This window comes from Mixophyes fleayi, chromosome 1 (assembly GCF_038048845.1).
Source record: "Mixophyes fleayi isolate aMixFle1 chromosome 1, aMixFle1.hap1, whole genome shotgun sequence".
Taxonomy (NCBI): domain Eukaryota; kingdom Metazoa; phylum Chordata; class Amphibia; order Anura; family Limnodynastidae; genus Mixophyes; species Mixophyes fleayi.
Genome location: NC_134402.1, coordinates 182,890,487 through 182,909,482, shown reverse-complemented (window position 1 = coordinate 182,909,482; position 18,996 = coordinate 182,890,487). Strand labels below are relative to the sequence as shown.

The window sequence follows — 18,996 nt, the reverse complement described above, 5'->3', positions numbered from 1 at the left end:
GTTTATAGAGACGTGGGATTGAAGCTAGCGGATTATTCCCTATCTGTCATTTGTCCTGTCGTGCCTTTGACACCCCGACACTGTCCTCATTTTCAGACATCTCCACCCATAACCTATTTTTCACATTTCTTCAATTGAAAGACTTTACAAAGCTCACTTTTACAAAAATATTTTTAAAATGTTTTGGGAAAATCCAGAGCACTGCACCAGAGATGGTTAACTGAAAGTAAACACAAATGAGAGATATAGACACACACACACACACACACACACGCACGCAGCGGTATGGGAAATATGTGTGAATGGTTTTACAATCAAAGCAGTAGGAGAACTGACGGTATGCAATACCACCGTATACCTGACCACTGTGTGTGTGTGTACATATATGTGTAATTCTATTTTTTGTTTTTTCTTCTTCTTCCTCCATTTAAGGTCCGTTACCCAGAGCGCATCACAATTCTGAGGGGGAATCATGAGAGTCGACAAATCACTCAAGTCTATGGTTTCTACGATGAGTGCCTACGAAAGTATGGAAATGCAAATGTATGGAAGTATTTCACAGATCTCTTTGACTACTTACCATTAACAGCTTTAGTTGATGGCCAGGTATGTATATATTATAATATGCTCTCTAACATCTCTAAGAACTTTTCCTGTTTGAATATGAAAATAGATTTGTCCTCTTTGTGAGGTATTTGATAATCAGCTTGAAAAATTAATTATTGGTGAGCGTTTCAAGGCCTTGTTGACACTACAGCTCTGAAAGGCACAGTTTGAACACTTAAAATTGAGCAGGTATCAACATTTTTCATGCACCGTGTGTGCTGGCATCTGTATCAGTTTTCTGGTGCCTGCTTCATTTTCAGGATGTTGTGTAACAGTTGGTGCAGTCACCTGTACAAAAGCAATTTAGCACTGTGATGGGAACACACATATTGTACTTTACCCATATATTAAGGTATTGGCTACAAATAAACAATCTGCTGAGGGGTCCTTCAATATATTTGATGTGACTTAAATACCCCCCCCCCCCCCCCCCCCCCTTCCCCACACACACACACTTTGTGTTTGAGGTTATAAAACAAAGGCAGAAGTGAATCCAGCACTCCAGATATCTCCCAAAGAGACCAGACAGAACCTTTAGTCAGGGTAATGTAAAACGAACACTTATATTGGAGTTCTGTGTGTGTTCAAATCTTCATCAAGTTGTACATGTAAAAAGATTAAAAATGACCAAAATAGCATAAAACTGTCAGATTATTTAAAATCCTATATGGTAATCTTTCTTCTGGGTTCCCTTTGGTATCAAGCTCACCAACAGTAGAAGTAATAAAGGCCTTCAGAATGTGTGTTATAGTTGGTTCTGAATTCAAAGTTGTAGATGAGTCTTCTTTACACCTGCTCATATGCAGAGATATGGCAAAGAAAACAATAGGGATCTAGTGCAGTATGTTTTTGCACATATCTATTTAATATAGTTAAAAAACACACACACAATAAAATAAAGCCTAAAAAATGCTAGTACTAAGTACACTCATACCAGAGGAACTGAGATTCAGCAGTCATAGATCTTAAAGATGATCCCTGGGTGAAGGGTTGCTGCAGTAATCAGTCACATCCAGGATGATGATCTTGGTGAGAGTATGGTGCTAGTCTCATCCTCCGCCAATATAAGTATTTGTTTTCCATTACCCTGACTACGGGTTCTGTCTGGTCTCTTTGGGAGAGATCTGGATTCCCTTTTTATCTTTTTTATAATCTTTTCACAACTGGTGTATGGTTGACAGAAGTTTACTAAGCAGCACTGGAATATAGAGTGCTGGTGGGTTCTCTTACCTATTCATAAATTGTGTTTGAGGTTACATACCAGTGATAGACAACTTGATATGCGTCGGGGGCCGTATGATCGGCCTTCTAATCTTCTGATGAAGTCACATTACCCTTATACTTGGTTAAAAGTTGAGAAACACATTCGATCAAATATAGAGCCATCTAATAGCCAATTTCTATTGTTAGTAACTAATATGTTACAGCCATCTGAAAGTAACCTATTAGCAGGCATGTATTGCAAACCACAACAAACAAATTTGACATTAAAGCATGAAGTTGCTGTGGGGGCTGCAGATGTATAGGATTCTAATTCTTTTGCTTACAATCCCTTACCTTTTTAATTGCTGTTGCTGGTTTGAGTTTCAGTTCTTAACACACATTTAGGGGTATTCAATTGTCGGTGGAAACGCTGAAAATCTCGTGGTCCTCGCACCATTACCATTATTACGGTAATAGTGCGCGGAAAAACCATTATTACGGTAATTTTCTCGCTGGATTTCAGCTCGCAGCTCCCTGAGCCGCGAGCTGAAATCCAGCTAACTACTACCGTAATAACGGTAATAGTTTTTACGCTGCGGGATTTCCGAACAATTGAATACCCCCCATTGTTGTAGCACAATAATGTATTGGTAAAAAATGCTAACCATCAGTAACTTTCATAGTTCTGTGCCTGTAATTACCAACTGTCGGGAACTGGTTTTCTGTCTGTGGTTATCGACTGCCTGGAGCCAGGAATTACCACAATACAATGTATTCTCCAACTGCCTGGTAACAAGAATTAGCACAATTGCTGTATCCATGAACATAATTCTCTGCTAACTGCCACAAATGTTATTCCGCTATCTTGCGTATCACTGTTTACCTTCCATTTTAAGGTACTCGTTTATTTATGATCCACTCAATGTTCAGCTCAGAGTACTACACTACATGGCCAAAAATGATGATGTGGAAATGAAGTGGTATACCAAGCAAGCTCAGAGAACGGGACTGCTAAGTTAGCGCATGTAAATCACCTGCCCTCATTTGCTGCTGCTTGCTGCTGCTTTTGGAAGCAATGTCAGCACACAATGTCAGAACTGTTTGTTGGGAGCTTCATGGTTTGGGTTTTCATGGCTGAGCAGTTGCACACAAGCCACAGATCACCATGCATGGTGCCAAACGTTGACGGGAGTGGTGTAAAGTACATTGGATTGTGGAATTGCTTGCCCTGGAGTGTAAATCGCGCGTCACCATCTGGCAGTCTGATGGATGCATCTGGGTTTGTTGGATACCAGGAGAACTGCCTTCTACTCGATTGCGCAATGCCAACTGTAAAGTTTGGATGGAGAAGGAATAATGCTCTGGGGTTGTTTTGCATGTTTTTTTCCTGGGCCCCTTAATTCCACTGAAGGTCAATCATAATGCTACAGCACACAGTGACTTTTTAGAGAATTGTGTGCTTCCAACTTTCTTACCTCCACCTTATTGAGTGCCTTGGGGAAGAATTGGAATGCTAACTGCGAGTCAGGCCTTATTTCTCAGCATTAATTCTCAACCTCACTAATGCTCTTGTGGTTGAATGGATGCAAATTCCTGCAGCCATGTTCCAAAATCTAGTAAACAGCCTTCCTAGAGAAGTGGAGGCTGGGTATGGCAGCAAAGGAGGACCAACTCCATAGTAATGCCTGTAGTTTCTCCATATTAATGCCCATGGTTTTGAAATGAGATCTTCAACAAGCACATATGGATGTGATGTTTGGGAGGCCACATACTTTTGGCCATGTAGTATTTGTTGGCTCTTTATAAACAAAAGTTAATAACTACTCTCTAAGTTACTCTCCCATTTCCTGACATTTCTTCATGTACAAGCGGCAGGTAAGAGAAGGATGTCCACTGCTTCTCCAGTTAGTGATAGGCTGTGCACAGACACATTGTGTTGGTCACTGAAGCACTCTGCTCACAGCCAATGTGATACCAAGCAGCAGTATGATGTGATAGCGGGCACATTCCTTTCTCTGTCTGCTGCTTGTATAACAGGTAAGAAGTGGAGGGAAGGAGGGATTAGCATTGGCTCGCATGCAGTAATGGTTTTGTATTTTGGTTTTTTTTGTCTGGAAATTCATGTTGTATGTACTCTTAGAGATCAGCTTGGTTTATCAAATTCAAATATGTTGCCATCAATTTGTCTATCTTTGTAAAAAACTTCATAAAAATTCTGTAAGTCTGAAAGGATAGCACAGGTTCTTTTATTTCCAATTTCTCTTTCATCCAGTCTGGGGGACACTGCTTACCATGGGGTTGTGGAGGGGAGCTCGGGAGTTGGCACCTAGCTAGTTAACTTTAGCATTGCTGACAGACCCCTCCCCTCTACAATCCCCCTGCCTCTTCCTCTTCCTGTCAGTTTTTTGTTTAGGTGCCCAAAGGAGTTGGGCTGCTATTTTAGTGCTAGTGATCATTTATTAATTTATATTTAATTTTTATTTTCTTAAACTTTTAATTTTTTAACTACAGAGACTTTTATTTTGAAGGCAGACCTGGGAGTGTGTTCTACCATAGAGAGCACACTCCCAGCCCGCAGCGCAGACACGGCTCTGTCAGAGGAGAGCCGAGGGCTCTCACTGGCACAGCCTTGGGTGTCTGGAACAGAGTGACAAGCGGTCTCACCGGACCGCTGTCACTCTCAAAGCCTCCCCGATAACCGGCGCTGCCACTGCAGGCATAGAGCGCCGGTTATCGGATAAAAAGAAATTCCGGTGGCCATCTTGAATCGGACCTCCGGAGTAAGACAGGCGGCAAGATGGGGTCTCTACCAAGATCCCCCCTCAGTAATAGGCGGTATCGGGGTCAGAACCGCTGCAGGAGACTTCAATCTTTTGAGGTCTCCATTACTGAGCTATTTATTGTTTAATTTTCTATACGAAAAATAAAATACTACCCCCCTCAATAATAGGAGGGGGCATCGGGGTCAGAACCGCTGCAGGAGACCTCAATCTTTTCGAGGTCTCCATTACTCTGCTATTTATTTATTTTTCTTAAAAAAAAAAAGAAAAGTGGGGCTAGTATGGGTAATATAGTACTCTTACTTGCCAAAACGTAAATAATATTGTTTATTTCAAGGAACAAGTGCAACTTTTGCTGTAGATTAGTTGATTACTTGTTTTTTTCTCTCTGTCTCCAAGTCAATGGAGTGCTTGTGACGCTTTCCTTTGTAAAATGTTAGATAAAGGAAAAGGTCCTATGGGAAAAATATTTTACCTGTTATAAATGCAAGGTTTACTTACACAGTCAGTTTACTCTTTAGCTCAGCTTCTCACTAAATCTACTCAGTTATTGACAAGCTCAGCAACACTTTCTACTATATTGGATAAGGTGGGGGGTCCTGCTGCCGGGAACGGCTGTAGCAGGCCCTTCTCTTTTTCATAACGGATCAGACGCATGTCTCGACAAGCTAAACCAGTTTCTGAATCCCCATATTTGGCCCCTACTAAAAGGAAATCTGGTAGATCCGCAAATCCTTTTCTGAGAAAAGGAAACAAAATTTAATCCTGATCAGGTTCATGTGTCTAATCAGGAAGAAACTGCCAGATATCAGGCCATTGATGATTGCTATTAACGGTAAAGCAGGCCTTGGACCTCCCAGAGTCAGAGGATCCTAGTCCTATAAACAGAAGTCCCGTTAAGAAGGCCAGAAGAAATGTTATTCGTTTACCTCTGTTGGTGGAATGGCACAATGTTGCTGAGGGAATATAGAGACAACATTGACTTAAAGGTTTCTATTCCAGAATATTCTCTTCCTTATATCCATTACAGGAAGAGTATCTGGCTCACGGGGAAGGAATCCCTAGGGTGGATACTCCTGTAGCTCGTATAGCCCCCCATGCTACCTTGCTGGTCCTGGACACTGCAACACTGCAGAATAGACTAACCGCAGAATTGAAGCTCAGAAAAAAATCTATATTGTAACAGCGGGTTCTTCCTTTAGACCCACATTTGCTTCGGCTAGGGTCCCTAGAAGCATGGGCAGAGCAGCTGGCTGAGGCCTTGCAGAACTCATAATTGCTTCCTCGGCCTTTACATTTTGGAAGAGGCAGCTCACAGAGTACAGCGTCTGTGTCTTCCTCTATTCAGGCCTCGAAAAGTTCAGCAAAATGAATCTTATGGCTGAGATCCTGGAAGCCTGATTCAGAATCTAAGAAATCCCTAGAAACCATTCCTTTTTCAACATCAGGTTGGTTTGGGCCGGAATTACAGGGTTTGATTTCTCAGTAAATAGGTGCCAGGAGAACACCTTTTTGCCAGTGAATGTGGGTAGAGCCCGCCTCCCACGTTTCAGCTCCTTTAGGCAGTCCTTTCGGGGTACCTCCTTTCCCAGGGGCCAGTCATCCTGCGTCAGACCACTCAAATTCTAGAAGCTTCTCAGTCAGAGGTAGACCCTCTTTCTCAGTTTCATGTCAGGCCTCCAAGGTTCAGAAGAAGCCTGCACCCTGACTGCCATTCTGCCCACCAGGAGGTAGCGAGAGGGGGGGCGCGCCTGTCTCTTTTCTAGAACAGTGGACAGCGTCTTCTCAGGATCCCTGGGTTCGGGGCAGTATATCTAGGAGATACAGGATAGATCTCTTGGGTCCTGTTCCGCATGGTTACTTTGTAACCCTGCTAGCTCGAGTTCCACAAAGTAGGCGGGTAATACAAAATTGGATTGCCTCTCTTCTTTCAGCATGAGTTATTTGCAGGGTCCCAGTAAGCCAGAAAGGGAAAAGCTTTATTCAAACCCTTTTTCTTGTCATGAAGCTGGACGGTTCCTTTCGACCCATTTTAAATCTAAAGAACCTAAATATCCACTTAAAAGTGGGTAAAATTCGGAAGGAGTCCCTGAGGTCAGTAATAAACGGATTGGAAAGGAATCAGTTTATGGCCTCCATAGACATAAAGAACGCATACCTCCACACTCCTGTATGGAACGGTCCCCAATCTCTCCTGAGATTCAGAGTGGGGGCCTTTCACTATCAGTTTAGGGCTCTTCCCTTCGGCCTCTCATTGGCTCCAGGGGTTTTTCACAAGGAGGAACGAGAATGTCGGTAATGGCAGCTTGTCTTCATTCAAGGGGAGTTCAGGGCGTGCCTTACTTAGACGATCTTCTCATAAGATCAGCCTCAGAGTTTTGCTTGCAACAGCACATGTCCTTCACATAGCTTTCCTCAAGAGCCATGGGTGTTTAATACACTCAAGGAAATCCCAGGTGATTCCGCGCCAACGCAGGATCTTCCTGGGACTCGGCATGGACACCAAACAGCAGAAAGTGTTTCTGCCAGAAGAGATCGGGTCGGTTCAGAGGAGAACATAGCAGGTCCTGTCCTCTCCCAGTCCTTCAATACACTTGTGCATGCGTCTCCAAGGGAAGATGTTGGTCTCCTTCGAAACGGTCCCCTTCGGTCGTGCTTATTCCCGGTGCTTGTAGTGGGACCTCTTCACAGGAGGTTCGGGATCCCACCTACAATTGGAGCGCAAGAAGTTCTCTGTCTCCGGATGCGAGAAATTCACAGACACCAGCCTGAAGGGTTGGGGCGGTATGCCTTCATCTCCGGCTCCAGGATCAATCTAGGAGTCCTCTCTATCCATCAACTTATTAGAGTTGAAGGCAATCCGTTTGGCCCTTCGGGGGCCCGAACCTTTCTCCAGGGTCATCTTCTCAGAGTTCAGTCTGTCATGCCAGGGCTGTGACATAGGTCAACAGACAAGGAGGAACGAGAAGAGCAACGGCAATGCGGGTATCGGCTCAGATATTCGGTTAGGCGGAACAATGTGTTCCAGCAATCTCGGCTGTGTGCATTTCAGAAATAAAGAACTGGGAGGCCGATTTTTCAGTCGCAATGCGATGATGCCAGGGGAGTAGTCCCTCCATCCGGAAGCTTTTCAGTCTCTGGTTCAGAGGTTGGGGCTACCGGATATAGAGATCATGGCCTTTATCCATACTCATCAGGAAGTTTCCCAGGTTTTGCGCAACGTCCATATTTCCTTGAGTATTCAGACGAGTGAGGCAAGGCGGTCTGTCAGTAATTCTGATAGCACCTGCACGGCCGTGGCGAGTGTGGTACGCGTACATAATCTTTATGGCAGTAGGGCAAGAACTTCGTCTTCCGCACTGACAAGATCTTCTCCTTCGGGGTCCTTTTCATCACCAGGATTTACCTTGGCTAAATTTAACCGCATGGCTGTAGTAGCCAGGCTTTGGAAGGCCAGAGGTTTTTCTCCCAGTGTAGTGAACACTCTGCTATGAGCTTGTAAGCCTGTTCGGCTCACATATATCGTCGCATTGGGCGAGCCTATGTCACAGGGTGTGACAATAGGTCTTGTCATTCGTCCTCTATTCGTCTTATCAGAATTCTGGCCTTTTCTTCAGGATTGTCTTGAGGCATATCTCTGCTTAGGCTCTTTAAAGGTATAGGTTTCTGCCTTTCAGTTTCTCTCACCTGAAGTTAGTAGATATGCCAGACATCAGAACGTTTCTTCAGGAGGACTTGCATATCTAGCCTCCTTTCACTTCTCTTACAGCACTATTGGATCTTTTCCTGGTGCTTCATATCCTTCCTTCGGCAGATTAGATCTCTAGCCTGCAAGGTTATGTTTACTCTTAGCCTTTGCTTCTGCTTGTAAAAGTTCAGATTTGGGAACTCTGTCCTGTCGACAACATAATTGATGCTACATGAGGACAGAGCAGTATTCAGAACTCTCCCTTCCTTTGTTCCGAAGGGTGTTTCAGCTTTTCTTTTGAGCCAGAAAACTGTGGTTCCGGTATTTCGGACAGCTTCTGTATACACCTGTCTGATCAGGTGTATACGAATATATTATATGTGGTTAGGGCTCTCCGCTTATATGTTAGAGAGCTTCTCAAATTCGGTGTAACGTGTTTCTGTTTGTCCTTATTGATTCTCATAGGGACTGGCCAGCCTCTAAGCAGTGAATTGCGAGAAGGTTTAGGGCAACAATTACTCCGGTTACATCAAGGCTAACCATCCTGTGTCAGAGAGATTAAGGCCCATTCCACCCGGGTGGTGGGGGCGTCTTGGGCAGTGAGAAGTGGGGCTTCTGCGGACCAACTGTGTACAGAGCCACTTGGTCTTCTGTCCATTCTTTAACAGATTCTATCAGTTTAATGTCTATGCGTCTTCGATGCAAATTTTGTCCGTACTGCCCTACGGGCCGGGCTTTCAGAGTGGTCCCACCCTTAGGGGGCTGCTTTAAAACGTCTCCATGGTAAGCAGTGTCCCCCAGACTGAATGAAAGAGAAAAGAGGATTTTTGTACTTACGTTAAATCCGTTTCTCTGATTCCGTCTGGGGGACACTGCGATCCCTCCCTTCTGCTTTTCTTCTGTGTGCTTTTGGTTGATTGGCCTTTTCTCCTTGGGGATTTTTAATTAACTGACAGGAAGAGGAAAGGGCAGGGGGATTGTAGAGCGGATTTTTGTACTTGCGTTAAATCCGTTTCTCTGATTCCGTCTGGGGGACACTGCTTACCATGGGGTTGTGGAGGGGAGCTCGGGAGTTGGCACCTAGCTAGTTAACTTTAGCATTGCTGACAAAAAGTAGCGTCTGCTAGCAATGGATACCATCCCTCTAAAAAAGCACTTTATCTGTGTAGTGGTTTGTGTGTGCTAACTCTTGTTTGTGTGGGTTTCTTCCAATAGTCTAAAAACAAACAGGTTAATTGTCTTCTGAGATAATTAACTTGTGTTTTGAATTGTATGGAATTTAAATTGTAAGCTCCACTGGGGCAGGAGCTTATGTGAATCATTTTAACATTCTTTGTTTGCGTGCTGTGTAACATGTTGCTGCTATATAAATCAAGGAATATAATATGCCATCTGACTTGCTGGCCAATGTTGCTATCTAACTTTTGAGTGTCATTTCTATTGATGCCAATGGATGCACATCTTCCCTAGCTCCTTGATTTGACTGATAGACTGCTGAATTCTACATTATTTTGTCTAACTCTGCTTTTATAGTTTTTTGTGTTTTAAGTTAAAATATGCACCACAAAGTTAAATGGCATTTTTGTTGTCTTTTAGATTTTCTGTCTTCATGGGGGTCTCTCACCATCTATCGATACGCTGGATCACATCCGTGCTTTGGATCGCCTACAGGAAGTTCCCCATGAGGTATCTGGATGTGTATTAAGTAATGTTTGCTCTTGATTATAATGGGAGTCTAACTGTTAACAAGAATACCATATTTTGGATTAAGTTTCTTATGTTTGTGTTTTTATTTTTTATTTTAAATTTGGGAAACATAAGTTTGAAACAGTTCATTAATGGCCCATGAAATCCTTACCAATTGATGTTCTCCATGGTTTTACTGTCTTTTACTTCCACAAAATAAATTATGGAGAAATTAGAACCTTTTTAGATATTTTTTTTTTTTTATTCTAGGGGCCAATGTGTGACCTTTTGTGGTCTGATCCAGATGATCGTGGTGGTTGGGGTATTTCCCCACGAGGTGCTGGTTACACTTTTGGACAAGATATTTCAGAAACTTTCAACCATGCCAATGGACTCACTTTGGTGTCACGTGCTCATCAGCTGGTAATGGAGGTGAGTTGCGGAATAAAATTAACTTGCACTATACAGGATGAAAGGTATTTAGAGAAAAGTTATTTGTCACAAGTTATTTGAGATCTTAAAAAAAGAACTCCATCCACAATAATTATTTTGTTTGGTGGATTTAAAATAAACTGCACATGTTATTACTCGGGTGTAGCATTCCACCAGACCAGTGTATCTGATGCCACTTACAAGTCTGGCAATGCTATCCTTCATGATGTTGCCTCTTGTCTGTTTCCGACCAGTACCATTTGTCAGTGCCTCTCCTCTGTGAGCTTGTTTCCGACCAGTACCATTTGTCAGTGCCTCTCCTCTGTGAGCTTGTTTCCGACCAGTACCATTTGTCAGTGCCTCTCCTCTGTGAGCTTGTTTCCGACCAGTACCATTTGTCAGTGCCTCTCCTCTGTGAGCTTGACATTAGCATGTGGAAAATATAGTGTACATAAGAACACTGGTATTATAATGCTTATGCTGCAATGAACCCTAGCCTATTTGGAGGTTATACTAGAACTGACTCACAAGTAGCAATGGGCTGTCAAGCTTGAGGCTACCCTACATGATAAACATGTATTCACTGTTCTATGATTTTAGATCTGGCTTATAAACAATGAATATTAAGGAGGAATAGAAAAAAAACTCTTAAAATAAATGCCAATTTGCAAACAATGCAGTGGTATGAAAACTATACATTGGGACATATTCAATTGTCGCGTTAAAACTACTACCGTTAGCTGGATTTCAGCTTGCGGCTCGTAACAACGATAATAGTGCGCGGAGCGCGAGATTTTCGGCGTTTCCGCCGAAAATTGAATATGCCCCTTAGTGTCTAAATTCTTATGGTTTGTCAAAGCACACCATGTAATTATAATTGATTTCCCTTCAACTGGAGAATGACAGACCACAAAGGAGTAAGAACAATGTAAAGGCAGTCATAATCCAGAAGCTCTTATAATATACCTTGCTCACCTGAAATATTTAAATATTTTACCTTGCCAAGGCATATAGTGTTTGTTTCCTTCCTCTGCCAAGGTGTGTGTTTTTAATTATTCCTAAAAGCATCTTTCAGGAGTTTTAACTCACAAGAGCCACCTGACTGACTATTGGGCATCTTGTAGAGGTTAGAGGAAGTCCTGTCCTTACTTTCCTATGCCTGTTCCCTAAGTGTTTTCTCTCAATCAAGTCCACATTAGACTAATCTTTCAATAGACCATTTACTGATAACCTAAAAAGCCTAAGGCCATGTTCACACATCCATTTCTACAAAAGTCTTTCTCCCCACCCCAGTTTTTGACATGTCGTCTTGCATAGCAGATACTGCTTCCTGTAGAGCGATGGAATGACTGTGCAGAGATCAAGAATCAAATATAGAATATGCTCTACCTTCCTCCACCCCGTTATACGCTTTTGTACCCGTAAGCACTGCATTTCTGTCTCTCCATAGAGATCAGTGTTCTCAGTATCTCTCAGTTCATTGGTCAGAAACGGGAATGGAGAACAGATGGATTACAAAAAAAAGCCACATGCCTTTTACCTAAACTTAGTGATGTGAGATTTTGCTCTGGGGAAGAGGTACTTATCACCCTGAGCCTCAGCAGTCAGATGGTTTCAGTAGACAAGAAACTCCTTGCAAAACAATTTAGGGGAGGGGGGATAATATGGAGTAGAAAAGAATCAAGCTTGACATGCCTTCCTAGGACAAATTATTATGTGTAGTTTTTGTGGGAACATGCTAGATCCTGATTGGCTGTAAATCTAATAAGTGCTTTGGTTAGTATCATCTAGTTATGTTCTGGCTTAATTTTTATGAGAACATGCATGTGGCATCAATTATAAATTTCAGTTTAACTTTTCTCATTTTCCTTTCAACTGTAGGGTTACAACTGGTGTCATGACAGGAATGTGGTTACCATTTTCAGTGCACCTAATTATTGTTATCGTTGTGGAAATCAGGCAGCTATAATGGAACTGGATGACACCCTAAAATACTCCTTGTAAGTATCTTGCAAACTGGAAAGAAAAGACTCTGTGAAACCAAATATTTTGGAAATTGGTATAATTCTGCAGCTAGCTTACATTGTATTAGAGGGAAAGCTTATTTTATCTATCAACAGATGGGTCATTAAAACACTTGAACATCCCCATATGCATATGTTCTCTCAGATTTGTGTACATACTCAAGAAATTCTCCTTTGTGAATGTGGAAAAGGCAGAATTTATTTTCTTGAATCTAGCGGTTTTCTTAAACTACACACGGATTTGTTGCTTTGTTTCTCCTTTATTTCTCCTTCAACGGGACACCCAAGAGATGGCTTTGCCCAGTTAGGTGTAATCAGCACAAGCACCTGAAAAGATTTCACCAAAAGGATACAGCACCCATACCGAATTTATGTTCTTTCTTCATCTACAGGACCATGCGTGTAAATGAGTTTTGTTAAGAGATTAGGCTATGTCCTGACATATGGACTATACATTTTGAGGACTTTTCATTGTTTGAACCAGAACTCTATTAGCTAAAAAAAATTGCTTAGCAAAAAAGCTTCTTCACTAAGTAAAACCAGATCTATGGGCAGTCCAGCAAATAGCAAGTATGCAGGAGAGCTAGAAAGTAGGAGGAAGACTAAGAAACATTTTCACATAGTGGAAGAGTTGGACCACAGACTGTTGCTAGATATGATCAAGTAGTGTTACAAAATGCTGTTTACCTCTCTCCCAGGTATTAAAAATGCACTGCAGCCTTCAAGTCCGAAAGCACTTTGCTCTGCAGGAAAAAATTGAAACATTTCTGGTTTAGCAAGTATTTGAAGTTGTACCAGAAGAGCTTTAGGGCCAGGGAAAACATTTTATGCTGTTCAAAAAACGTCCATAGAACGCATACTGATGATTGTTTTACAGAATTGACAAATTATGTCAGTCTGTTTAAAAATGGAGTTTAAGACCACCAAGTGTTTCCATGATAACATTACCTCCTAAAGGAGCCATAGCTACATGTGCCTATGCTTCAGAGTAGAACATTTTTGAGAGCATCAATAAACATGCCCCATGGGGTAAACGTGTAATTATAGACAATACTTTGTGGACTAAGCTCTGCTTCAGTATCATTTTTCAAAAGTTATGAGCGTTCTATAGGCAAGTCTGAGTCAGAGGATACGCTATTGTACCTTATCTAGAACCCTCTCTGGAAGCAGCAGGGTTATAATCAAGTTTCAACCCGATTCTCACTGAAAGCTATTGAAAAGAGAAAAAAAGAAAAACTTGCATCACAAGAGGACTGTGGGTATTCCATCCCACTTCTTTTTCCCAATGTTTGTAAGAGATAATGGTCAAAGTCTATTCTACTTTTTTTTTTTAAACTAAAGACAACATGGGTGGCATTGCTTTTTTAACATGACATTAAAGGATGGTATGTTTGTATTCATTGTGACCATTCCACTGTTGATGTGATTGAACAACAAATGGTGGCCAAGTTAACTGAATCTATCACAGCTCACTTTTATGCAGCGTAGCAGCTTCTGGATCTCTTAAAAAAAAAAAAAAATCAGAGAAAACAAAATGTGCAGACCAAGAACTTGATGGAGTAAAAAACCAATCTAAAAGAGGCTGTCCCACCAACCTCTCCCTCAGAGGTCAGCCGCTGATGCTAGATGTGGGACTTACCTTTAGCACATATATTTCTGCCTCTTCCAGTGTTATAGAAGGTGATATGTTGTGAGAAAATAGGAGCAATTCTGATTGCTCTTTTTGGCACAAGTGGGCCTGGTAGGCAAATCTTCCCAGGATTCTATGGTGTTGCCTCAGAGAAAGGGGCTACTGCATTGGACTGAGACATAGCATCTCTCCTATTTTTGAGGGGGAGATTCTGAGGCTGCCCTGGTTACCTATAATTATGGCTAGCCTAGCTGAAAGAGCAGACCTCAATGACTGTTGTCGAAGAGCGTATGACCGAAGCTTTAGTGACCAAGACAGCCCAGCTTTGGTAATGTTTCAAAAGCAATTGTTTCTAAGCTAATGTTAGCATGGAGAAATATAATCTACAAAGGGCAACAGTGAGAGAAAGCACACTTCATGATTATGATGTCTGTGCAATAATGCAAAGTCCAAGGCAAGCAACTGTAAATCAATTGACTACAAACTTTAACCTGTGGTGCATGCAGTAGTTTAATCAAAAACTATGCGGCAGGACCCCCAGGCAAGCATGCCCTCACATCTGGCAATGGACAAACAATACAGTGAAGGAAGCTAATATGGTCAGATGAATCATCCTTCACCATGTTCTAGACAAACTGACAAATGCACTCAAGGGGGCCAATCTCCAGAACTCCGTAGCCGTGCTTGTTCCCAACAATTAATGCCTCTGGTGGTTCTGCAATGTTGTGGTGAGCATTTTCCTGATTTAGTTTGGGGGCAGTCATCACCTGAAAAGGCAAGGTCAATGCTAATCACTGCTTAATGGTACCTAACGATAATCTTCATGTTGCAAAATTTCTTTCTTTATGGTAGGGGTATTTTTCAGGATGACAATGCCCTTATTTAAGAGCACATGTAATGCACATGTCACTATTATCCACATGTGATGGCCTTCTCAGTTACCAGATCTGAACCCAATCGTCCAGTTATGAGATATTCTGGAACACCATCTGAAACAGGTGTTTCAGATGGTATTTTCTACTACCATAAACCAACTATTGACTGACTGTCTTCTTGAAGAATGGTGCTGCATCCCTCCTACAATTCCAGATATTGGTAGACTCAATGACATGGTGCATGTAGGTAGTATTGTTAGTACATGGTGGCACAATGCCATTGTGATTCTATATATTGGTCTTTCCATTCACTCCATATACCTTTCTTTAAATGGTGTAAAGTGAGAAATGTGTCGCCACTTATTCCTAGCATCAAAAGTTAAATTGTCTACTAGAAATATTAACAAAGGGCCATAGTACAGTCCAAGTCTGTATTGCAGCATTGTGGGAATTTCTCTGCAAAGTTCTTATCCTTGAAGATGGCGTTCTTCCTTGCAGTGATATTGTCTAGGAGAATTGGAGTAATCCAAAGTTATCATGGTTTAGTATGACATGGCAGTTCCAAGAAAGCCTTTCCAGTATTACATTTCTGTCATCACTCAAATTTTGTTACCAAACTTTTGCCAAGAATGGAAGGCAGAGGCTTCATGCAATTGGCTTTCATGAGCTTTACTAATGTACATTGAGAGGTCGTAACAGTATCAGAATTTACAAAATTGTACTGCTTGTGGGCATGAACAAGTCAGTTTCCAAGATTTTCGTGCAAGATGATTGTTGCGTTGTAGGGTTCTAGAAGCACAATCTTCAAAGTAGTAGATTTTGCACCACATTGCTAGATTTAGGGAGATATTAGGGGCTTCGGTAGACCAGATATGCGGAGCATTTATTTCAGTTTGTCTTTTTATTTAAACTGATACCTTGGTCACCTAGTATATTTTATTTCAATTGTTTGTGTGGGGTGGGGGATTCATTCTGATTCTAGTTGAGCAGAGCTATTGCTCAAGTGTACTGCTTCTGTAAAATTAAGGAATTAGGGAATTTCAAGGTAAGCAACATTTTGTGTTGTCAGTGTTGAACGTATGGCCTAAAAAAAAAAAAAGAGACCCTGCCATAAGTAACACTTGAGTAAGACATTCTAAAACTATACTTCGTATAAAAATATTATGGAAAAACTATTACATTTTCATTTTATGTTAAATCACAATCTCTTTATTTATTTGCAGCCTTCAATTTGACCCTGCTCCTCGCCGTGGAGAGCCGCATGTTACCCGACGCACTCCTGACTATTTCCTATAAGCAACCTTTACATATTGCCTTCATCTGTGCAATTATACTTGGCATTTAAACAATGACATAAACATGTGTCTATATATAGACATGCAAAACAACAAAAGAAAACCAAAACAAATTAATTTAAAAATTGGAATCTGCTTTTACATCACCCTGTATTGTCTGTTCCTGAAATATTCTTTTCATTTCCCCAATTTATATTCCCAAATAGGCTAAGAAACCATCACGGACCAAAATGTGCCATACTGTTGATGAAGCATTTAGCACAATTTGAGACTGCGGTTCAGAATTTGAAACACATAGCCAGTCCATTAGTCAGTTTGCCTGCTGTATTTGTAAGTCATGTTTCCTACTGAACTGCTCAATCAGTAAAAGGTAACTTGCAAGGCCTTTATCTCCCTTTGCACTTACTTTGTAAATTTTAGTTGTAGTGATCAGCTGGCATGACAGTTCCCATTTGGAGTAATTTTTAAGAAAAAACATAAGCTAACCATCCACTGTATATTTTTTTTTTTTTTTTTTTTCAAAGTACAGATACATTGGATAAATTTGACTTAAGTGTTTGCCATAACATTAATGTACCTTTTTCTGTATATTTGTCAAGAAAGTGCTTGCAGCTCTTATGGTGTATTTGAACAAATAAACTTTCAATTGTAGACCTCCAGGGTGTGTGAACAATTTATTTTTAAAGGTTTAGAATTAAAAAAAAGGAAACAATAATTTATTGATAAGACTTCTAGGCCAGATGGCGTTCCAACACATTTACCAGTGGAGATAAGTAATATCTACATTTTGCATGGGTTTCCGATTCTCCTCCAATCAACCTAGCTTCATCACCATCATCCTCACCATTTATTTATATAGCGCCACTGATTCCGCAGCGCTGTACAGAGAACTCATTCACATCAGTCCCTGCCCCATTGGAGCTTACAGTCAAAATTCCCTAACATATATATACACACACACACACACACGGGTCAATTTTGATGGCAGACAATTAACCTACTAGTATGTTTTTGGAGTGTGGGAGGAAACCGGAGCACGGGGAGAACATACAAACTCCACACAAATAAAGGCCATGGTCGGGAATTGAACTCATGACCCCAGCGCTTTGAGGCAGAAGTGCTAAACACTTAGCCACCGAGCTTAAACCACAAGTTTCTAGTTCTTCTGTGGGATTGAACCAGACGGCCTAGCCTTCACTCCCCGCGTGCATCAATGACCTTGTCGCCCATGTCCCAGTAGCTGGTTCACTAGTTGTCCTTCCTTGTGCCACTTTTTGTAGGTACTAACCACTGTAGACTGGGAACACCCCCCACAAGATCTGTGGTTTTCGAGATGTTTCAACCTAGACATCACAATTTCGCTCCGATCCCCATTTTTCTTGTTTCCAACACATTCAATGTTATCAATGTTATTCACTTCACTTGTTAGTGGTTTTAAGGTTGTGACTGATTGCCGTGTTTGTTTGTATGTGTGTGTGTGTGTGTGTGTGTATATATATATCTACTATATAAATGCCTAGTGGCGTGTGTGGAAAAAAAAAAAACAAGCTGCATCGCCACCTGCTGGGCGGAGTTATACACTGACCTATATATTTCTTGTAGGAGAAGTGACAGTTGGGAGTGGTTGGTGGTTGCCGGGGGTGACAGTGGGGAGTTTTTAACACCTTAAGTAGCTTGATTTGACTAGAATGCATGAGTATCATGCACGGGTTAACTGACCTACTAAATTCTTAGTGTGTGTGGAAAAAAAACCCTCAAAAAGGGCTGAAATTTGGTATACTGACATTATTGACGAGTTGATGGGTCAAACTCATTTTCGTGAGGTAATTTTACCTCATGAACACACATGTGTACAGTGGCGGATCCAGTGGGGTGCGAATGGGGCAATCGCGCCCCCCCCCCCCAACAGGGGTTTACTGCCGTTTGGCAGTGACAGTGTGCTGCCCGGCTGCTCTGATTGTGTTTTAAACACAATCAGAGCAGCCGGGCAGCACACTGTCCCTGCCTGTCACTGCTGAGGCAGCCCCCGGCAGCCTCAGAAGTCGGAAAGGGGGTGGGGCCTAAATCGCCCCGCCCTAACATCGCCCCAGGGAACAAACATTTTCTAGATCTGCCCCTGCATGTTTAGCGGCGTGTGTTAGTGTGTGTGTGTGTGTCTGTGGAAAAAACTATTTTCTCAGAAAGGGCTCATCCGAATGACCTGAAATTTGGTATACTGACATTATTTGACAAAAAAATGCATGAGTATCATGCACGGGTTAACTTTGTGTGTGTGTGTGTGTGTGTATATATATATATATGTGTGTGTGTATATATATATATGTGTATATATGTGTGTATATATATATATATATATATATATATATATATATATATATATATATATATATATATATATATATATATATATATTCCATACATACTGATTACATGATATTTACTACTTTTGTGAAGATGCACCTAAATACGCCTTGGATCATTTATTTGTTTTCATAGGTATAGGTCACAAATTAATTGTACAAAGGTGGACTCCAGTCAATACAAGCGTTGCAATAGATTTAAAGTAAAATACACCTGCCTGAGAAGTTCTTGGTTTAGCGCATTTCCGAACAAGAGCTTCACTATAAACATCAAAGATGATTCAAAGCAAAGCCGAGAAAAAGTTATCAAAAAAAAGCACCAATTATGGAAAGGCTATAAGCTTAAATTTTGTTTAGTATCTACCAGACCACTGCCAAGTTCATTATAATAAAATATAGCACAACTGTCTACTTGTC

The 18,996-nt window shown here is 41.4% G+C and overlaps 1 protein-coding gene across 1 annotated transcript in view; it reads left to right on the top strand.

The window, feature by feature from the left end:
• The window catches only part of PPP2CB (protein phosphatase 2 catalytic subunit beta), a 34,079-nt gene extending 17,201 nt beyond the window's left edge, over positions 1-16,878 (top strand). Inside the window, exons 3-7 of the mRNA XM_075204599.1 lie at positions 433-606; positions 9,874-9,963; positions 10,234-10,395; positions 12,277-12,395; positions 16,148-16,878. Coding sequence (XP_075060700.1) covers positions 433-606; positions 9,874-9,963; positions 10,234-10,395; positions 12,277-12,395; positions 16,148-16,220 — 618 coding nt within the window. The 3' untranslated portion in view covers positions 16,221-16,878. The remainder of the gene's footprint in view (positions 1-432; positions 607-9,873; positions 9,964-10,233; positions 10,396-12,276; positions 12,396-16,147) is intronic.
• Positions 16,879-18,996: the final 2,118 nt, after the last annotated feature.